Source organism: Bos javanicus, chromosome 2 (assembly GCF_032452875.1).
Source record: "Bos javanicus breed banteng chromosome 2, ARS-OSU_banteng_1.0, whole genome shotgun sequence".
NCBI classification, from domain to species: Eukaryota; Metazoa; Chordata; class Mammalia; order Artiodactyla; family Bovidae; genus Bos; species Bos javanicus.
In genome coordinates, this window is record NC_083869.1 from 98,558,344 (window position 1) to 98,566,714 (window position 8,371).

At 38.4% G+C, this 8,371-nt stretch overlaps 1 protein-coding gene across 3 annotated transcripts in view; it reads left to right on the forward strand.

The window, feature by feature from the left end:
- CPS1 (carbamoyl-phosphate synthase 1) overlaps positions 1–6,954 on the forward strand; it is a 194,178-nt gene extending 187,224 nt beyond the window's left edge. For all 3 annotated transcript variants that reach the window (XM_061383810.1, XM_061383820.1, XM_061383807.1), the window contains 4 exons: positions 2,278–2,337; positions 3,061–3,173; positions 5,004–5,133; positions 5,855–6,954. In XM_061383810.1, coding sequence (XP_061239794.1) covers positions 2,278–2,337; positions 3,061–3,173; positions 5,004–5,133; positions 5,855–5,953 — 402 coding nt within the window. In that variant the 3' untranslated portion in view covers positions 5,954–6,954. The remainder of the gene's footprint in view (positions 1–2,277; positions 2,338–3,060; positions 3,174–5,003; positions 5,134–5,854) is intronic.
- The last annotated feature ends 1,417 nt before the right edge of the window (positions 6,955–8,371 follow it).

Consider the following 8,371-nt stretch of genomic DNA (forward strand, 5'->3'; position numbering starts at 1 on the left):
AAATTACCTTAATGTCTTGAATTACTCTCTGATTTTATACTTATTTAATTTTATATCTAGCCATGAACTTCTTGCATCTAAGCCCGTTTCTTCCTGTTGGGTCCTAAGTGGGAATGAAAAGCTACTGCCTTGGGCATGGTTACAATTTGTGTTCTAGAAGGCTGTCATGAATAACCCCTGAGCCTGCTTTAGCTGAGATTCATTCTGTTGCATTTATCTTTTCTATTTGCCAATAGTTTCTTCTCATAAAATTGCAGTCCTGGGATTGAGAGGGCCAGATTCTGAAAGAATTTTATATTTGAACATAGTCTTGGGGTCTCTACCTAGGATTTAGATCTTTTCTCAAAAAGCCTCTACAAGTAAGTATTAGGGTTTTGTGGGCTGAACATTATCAAAATTGTGCAAGGATCTGGATGTTTTATCACAATTTTAGTTTCTCTGAAACTGAAATAAGATCATATCCATGACTTTTCTCAACCATTACTAATATAATTTCTAATAGATTATAAAATATTTTCTAAAGTAACCAAATTATATCATCTGTTTACAAACTTTTGTAAATAGTTCAAAAAATGTGAAAATTTCTCATTTGAAGCAGAATGGATATGTTTTTAACACTGTACAATTTTGCATATTTGTTTAGCTCGATTACTCAGACATTCATGTTAATGGGGTCAAGGTCAGAAGTAGACGATTGGGTAGGCTACTGAGCTTGTTTTCTTCCACCCTGATCTTTGTATTGCAAATATGTGCTTTTGGTCACAGGAAGGAAGTGTGTTCAGAATTAAGGAACCCTGATGTAGACAGACAGTCCAGGAAAGGCAGGACCCAGAAATTGAATGGGTCCAGCTGGGGTTTTCAGAAGAGCACACAATTCTAAGAAAATATCTGAACAGCAAGATTGAATATTAAGGAGCCTGGTGGGAAGGAAAACATATGAGGATGATACTGGTTGGTGTTCTAAGTGTGGCAGCCAGTAGAGGAACCCAGGCTTCAGAGCTAGAGTGCAGGGACAGTAATATAGCCTCTGTGAGGCTGAAAAAACAATTATTTTAATAATAATATTTAATTATTACTATTAATGAGCCAGCAATTGTGTTAAATTGGCAGCTTCCCAGGTGGCTCAGTGGTAGATAATCCATCCGCCAATGCAGGAAATACGGGTTCGATTGATCCGTGAGTTGGGAAGATCCCCTTCCCAAGGAGGAAATGGCAATCTGCTCCAATGTTCTTGCCTGGAGAATCCCATGGACAGAGAAGCCTGGAGGGCTACATTCCATGGGGTTGAAAAGAATTGGACACAACTGAGTAATCGAGCATGATCACTGTACTAACGCTTATGGCAGACTTCACTCATTGAATACTCACAGGGACCCGCTGACATTTTGTTGTTCAATCGCTCAGTTGTGTCTGACTTTTTGTAACCCCGTGGACTGCAGTATACTGGGCTTCCCTGTCCTTCACCATCTCCAAGAGTTTACTCAGACTCATGTCCATTGAGTTGATGATGCCATCCAACCATCTCATCCTCTGTACTATTATTCCTACTTATCACAGAGAGGTTAAGTAAGTTGGTCAAGGTCACACAATTTATTGTGGACCATCAAGAAGTAGATACACTAATATCGGAGTCACTGTTTTATAAATGAGGAAGTGGAGGCTCAAAGACATTGACTTTTCATACAAATGCATGGTATAGACAGAGTGAAATGCAGCTTAGTGACTCCAGAGTCCATTCTTTTACTCTTTGCTTTAGAGTAAATGCCCAACTGAGTTCCAAATGATTGACTTGTAGGGAACTTTGCATGAATTGCTAGGTCAAGGCCTAGGAATTGAAGTGCAGTCCAAACTTAGAATTCAGCAATTAGAACAGGTTGAAAGGCACAACATCCAAAGAGGTTGATGTGGCATTGAGCATCTAAGAGAGATGACTTTAAATTCTCTCTAACCAGGAAAATGATCCATCCAGAAGTAAATCCAGGGGTAAATCTGACTCTATACTCAGACACTCAATAGAATAAGCAATGAGTAAAAGAATTTTAGGTGTAAAAAGTAAGACAGTAGAAAGCAAGACAATGTGGATGGAATTTCATCTATATCAGAAAATAAGTAAGAGTTTATAATCACTCTAGGAGGATGAAACTTGTCATCTTTGAATATAAAGCACCAGGCAACACATGGCATTTCCTTTTATGACATAACAGAATGCTGTATTGCATTACTAAATTAATAACGTGTATCTAGAAAGTGAATTTTGTTAAATTCCTTTAATTTCAGCAATCATTCCGTCCACAATTCCTTGGTGTGGCTGAACAATTACACAATGAAGGCTTCAAGGTATGTGATATTATTTTTCTTAATTGCTTTCTGTCAGCAATCTATCCACAAAAAAGAATATTGAAGAATATTGGGGAATAAAATCATGCAAGATATGACCTCTCCATATGAAAACTATGACTAACTTTATAATTTCAAAGCTTTGATGAAATAAACTAATTAGAAAGACTAGTTTTAAGTTTTAGCACAATTACCACAAACTTACTAAATTTGCTGGCTAAAAACCTAGAGAGTTTTCCTAACACAGAACTGGGATAAACTTTCAATGCATTTCCATATATTTTCCCTTTTCCTGTTTCCATATGAAGTCATAGTTTCCAACAGTTACAGGCGAAACTTCTTTGCCATGAATATCTGCACACAAAGCCTGGTTCTGTAAAACAGAATGAGTCCCAAGGCTCAGGGTGGGCCTGTGGTCATGAGGCTTTATTGGTCTGATAACTGAATTTTCAGTCACCAATAACTCTTTTTCTCTCCTACAAAAGCAGTTACAGTTGAGGTTATTAATTTTTTTTCTTATTGCAAATATTTTAAAAGTATTTAAAATGCCTATTACTCTAGATTCTGTCTTAATCTCTATTTCTGACATCATTTTGCATCTCATATTCACCATTTTTTCCTGCTCTATGTTTTAAATGACTCAAATGTCCTAATGGGTCCCTTTGCTTCATGAAAGCTTTTCCCTGATACAGTAACTGACTTTTTAAAAAATTTTAAATGCAGCTCTTTGCCACGGAAGCCACATCAGACTGGCTCAATGCCAACAATGTACCTGCTACCCCAGTGGCATGGCCATCTCAAGAAGGACAGAATCCCAGCCTCTCACCCATCAGAAAGTAAGAACTGGGCAGGTTATTCTGAGATAACAAAATAGATGGAGAATTAGCTTTGGGAACTAGTATGATATAAATATGAGGTTTGCCAGGTGGCTCAGTGGCAAAGAATCCACCTGCCAGTGCAAGAGGCCGTAGAGACACTTGTTCTATCCCTGGGTCAGGAAGATCCCTTGGAAGAGGAAACAGCAAGCCAATCTGGTATTCTTGCCTGGAAAATCCCATGGACAGAGAAGCCTGGCGGGCTACAGTTCGTGGGGTCACAAAGAGTCAGACACGACTGAGCAACTGAGTATGCACACACGCATGCTATAAATATATCACCTTACCCTATTGCAAATCTTCTAAAACTCTTTTCAGTTAACCAATTTAAAACAAGGAAATTTGTGCATGATAGTAAAGCTTCCTTCTCATGAACTTTGCTGTTATTGTAAAACACATAATGCCGTATATGTACATGGAGATATGTAGCATCTTCCAACTATTTCCAAGTAAATGTCCATTCCTTTGACGGACAGCAACCAAGATCTCAGTGATGAGAATCATGGGCCCAAAGAAAGTAATGCAGCGCTTTGTGTTTTATGTCAACTTGCATTGTGTATATATGTGTATATCAAGTGTAAGATTAACCAGCTGCGTTTCACTGAGGTTGTGTACCAATGAAACCGTCAATTTATTGAGAACTTGCTACTTGAAGGGCACCATGGGGAGAGATATGATAATGTCACCTATTAGATTACCTGATTTGCCATTCTTTGATCAGGTTTGTTATTATGCCTTAGGCTATTTCTTCCTCTGGTTTTGTAAGACATTTATTTCAGCACACCACCTGACCCTTCAGGAACACTGACACATTAGCACATACAGAACTATGTGGTGTAGGCACCTAGGAGAGAATTCTCAGTTGCTCCAGGATGTTACAGCCTACTGGATGGCTAAGTCCTAACTAACAAACAGTATATGATATACTATCTGTTAGGGCTCTTGAGAAAGTAACCTACAAATCATTATCAAATTAATAAAAGAAGGCAAATTATTCCAATGATGCCAGAAGCCTTTCTTTGTTGTCGTTGTTTAGTAGATCAGTTGCGTCCGACTCTTTGTGACCCCATGGACTGTAGGCCACCAGGCTCCTCTATCCAATGGGATTTTCCAGGCAAGAATACTGGAGTGGGTTGCTACTTCCTTTTCCAGGGGATCTTCCCAACCCAGGGATCAAACCTGTGTCTTGTGTCTCCTGTACTGGCAGGTGGTTCTTTACTACTGAGCCACTAGGGAAGCCCAGAGGCCCTTCTTAGGGCTTTGTAAAACAAGAATTAGTTCTGCTTCCTGCTTTTGACATTTAAATATCTCCTAATGTTTATCGCAGCCCAGCAACAGAATGTGAAGTGGTTTAATTCAAAATTAGGCAGTTATTTCATAACATCAGCTGAGACACTAGGAAGCAGGCAGTGAAGTAAAGTTGACCTGAAGTGGGTGTGAGGGGTGGGGAGTGGAATGGCCTTCAATGCTGGAAGAACCACCTCCTTGTAAAATAAGTAACTGTCTCTCAAATTACCAATTCTTGCTATCAGTAGCATTTTAAAGATAAAACATATATTTCCATTTGATTAGTTAGACATTCAACAGCATTCTTTCAAGAACACAATAAAAATATTATAGCCCCCAAATGTGTATATTTTGAAAATCTGCTTAGGAATAAAGGAGGGCAGGTGTCAGTCAATTCAGTATGCCATTGACTTGAATGATTTTGAGACTAATTTACATTAGTTTGAAAATGAATTATAAAATATACATCGTCACCTGCAAGCTTGTATTTGTTTATTTCTCCAGATTGATTAGAGATGGCAGCATTGACCTGGTGATTAACCTCCCCAATAACAACACTAAATTTGTCCACGATAATTATGTGATTCGGAGGACAGCTGTTGACAGTGGAATTGCTCTCCTCACTAATTTCCAGGTATGTTCTTTTCCTCAAACATAGTCCACACGAGGGTCTTTATTTCTGTGCCCCTCTTGAGCGTGCGCATCTCTCTTCTCTCTTTCTTGTAACTTTCAGAAAGCAGAAGAATTTCTAAATAGAATCTAAATTAATGGTCTATTATGGTAGGTCATGGCCTGAGACAGTTGGTGATCAAGGAGTTGAGATAACCAGAAGCCATGGATAACCATGGTTCTCTCATTACACATACAAATATCCTCTAAATAAAAAGTGTGGTATGGCACGTAATAAAGATGTGCAATTTTATTCTATTGTGTCTAAATGAAAGGCACTGCATAAAAGCAACAGGTTAATGGTAATTGAAAATGCAGATATAGTACAAGCACTTGTCCAGTCCACAGGAAATGATTACCGAAGGCATGTTCTCTTCTACTTGAACATGACCCAACAAATTTATCACTTGGAGAACTGTTTGTCAAGACCCTATAAATTTCTGGCCATTGTATTTTTTTCTCCCTGAGTCAGTTTTAATTTCTGTGAATGGTGGGGGGAAATAAGCTTATTCATGTTGAGGTCTGAGATACTGGAGAAAGTCCCCATTAAATAAAAATGTTTGTGTCTTTCATCCCATACCCCTTTGAAAATCAGGAACAGAAACTGTGACTTTTTGCTCCTGCTTCATTGAACATTCACTTTCATTTCATGTGTGTTGCTAAGATTCCTACCCTCATATTTTCAGGTGACCAAACTTTTTGCTGAAGCTGTGAAGAAAGCTCGCAATGTGGACTCCAAGAGTCTCTTCCACTACAGGCAGTACAGAGCTGGGAAAGAACTATAGAGAAATAGAGACACGCTGTCTCCATTCTTAAATCAACCTAAGCCACTCTTTATCTAAAGGAACTGATTTGCAGCTTTCTTTTCTAGAGACAAATATTGATACCAAACTTTATTTCAGTATACTTAGGTGTGCCTTAATATTCTTTCTTTCACAATTAAATTGTTGTCAGTCACCTTTTAAAAATTTTAGAGAGGCCTCCCTAAGTAACTGTTCTTCATGAGAGCCTTCACTTATTAATGCCTTATTTTTGGTGGGCCAAGGTTATCTACGTGCTTCTTTGCAGCTAACATTGTATAGTGCTGATTAATGATGATCAAGGTAGAAAAAATTGCTGCTCTGTCTTCTGAACTCTTTCTGTATATCCTTTACAGACACTATTGTCGTTTTTAAGCAGCATCTGCCATACTCAGGACACTTTCACATAACAAGGCAGAATACTCTAAAAATGGTTCAAATGAAATATGGATTTAATTTAAGAACTCCTCCATCGTGATGTCTGTGTATTGTTGCTTTTCAATAATCATTCTGTCTGGCTTATACAGGAATATCATCATCCCCTCCCACAGAGCTGAAATTGAGAAGTGTAGCAGAGGTCTTTAAAGTATGGATTTATTAAAAGGATACTGGTTTGCAATTTGGTGTTTTGTAGTATGTCAGCAGATGGTAGATACTACTGAGCTTTGGTTCTTGTTTCTCTTTGGATTTTTAACCTGAGCCAAGTGAAATCTTCAGATTTATGCCATCTCTGCCACCCTCCTCCTTTCTGCCCACTTTGGAATAACTTGGAAATTATGTTCATTCCCTTCAGAGTACAGAGTCCGTTGATCTACTGAGTCCCCTGATGCAATGTTAAGTTTTGTACATTTTAGGCACAAAGTCCTTGTTCCTTCTCCACACAAGAAAAATCTTTCCTACAGGGCAGCCTTTGTCACTTTTAAACTTTTTGTGTTATTACAAGTCTCTAATTGTGAACTTTTAAATAAAATACTATTGAGAGAGAAGACAGTGGTATTCTTGCATTTATTTATTCATTTATCTTTACATTGATCCACAAAATCTGTTCATTTCTCTGATGAAACAAGGCTTGGTACCAGGATTATATCTTTTTTATTCTTTTTTCCACACAAAGCCCTATAGGGTATGAGCAAATTAATAATAAAAATAATGAAGCTTAAGCTGTTAATTTCTCTTTTTTTCCTCCTCCCATCCCTTGCTTATAAATCTCATTAAAAATTCATTCTCTTGTTACATGGTTATATACTACCTTTGTCTGCAGCCTTTCTTTTTTTAATATTTATGTGTCTGCATTAGGTCTCAATTGCAACATGCAGAATCTTCGTCGTGTCACATGAGATCTTTTGTTGCAGAGCACAGATTCTCTAGTTATGGCACACGGGCTCCAAGTTGCGTGAGCTTCAGGAGTTGTGGTGCACTGGCTTAGTTGCTCCATAGTATATGGGCTCTTAGTTTCCCTTTCAGAGATCAAATCCACGTCCCCTGCATTGGCAGGCAGACTCTTAACCCCTGGACCAGTACGTCATGCCCAGATTCTTTCAAATATATAGCTAAAATCACATACTGACCAAAGATTTCCATACATATATAATAAACTAAGCTTAAAAAATGTCTTGTCTAACACAGAGAAAAGTATTTGAAGGCAATCAGAGGCTGATCCATATTGTCTGATAGACAGTATCAAGGGCTGCAGTGACACCATAGCTAGCCTAGAAATACCACCTAAGATGTGGATTTGTAAAGTTTCTAAGATAATGAGGACAACATGACTTTTATCCCTTCCCTTGATGTAGATCTACACAAAGTCTTTCAGAATTGATTTTATCTTATTTCCCTCTTTTTATGGCCTTGGTTGAGACCTTCATTACTTCTTCCTCACAAGATCATGGCAATGCACTCCCTGATCATCCATGCATTTTCCTGAAAATATTTAATGAGTTTATAAAAGTTTTAGTGTATAATATACTATGATCTCTCCTACACTGACTAGTCTAGTACTTTTCTGATGCTGTATTACTTTGCACCATCATATCATGAGCACCAGCATAATAAGTAACTATTGGTAACATTATGGAGTACCTGCTATTCCTCAGGTAGTTCTAAGTCCTTTATATGAGTTAACCCATTTAACCCTCAAAATATCCCTATGAGTAGGTGCTATCATCTCCACATTGCAGATCAGTTCAGTTCAGTTCAGTCGCTCAGTTGTGTCCAACTCTTTTCGACCCCATGAATCACAGCACGCCAGGCCTCCCTGTCCATCACCAACTCCTGGAGTTCACTCAGACTCATCCAGCCATCTCATCCTCTGTCTTCCCCTTTTCCTCCTGCCCCCAATCCCTCCCAGCATCAGAGTCTTTTCCAATGAGTCAACTCTTCGCATGAGGTGGCCAAAGTACTGGA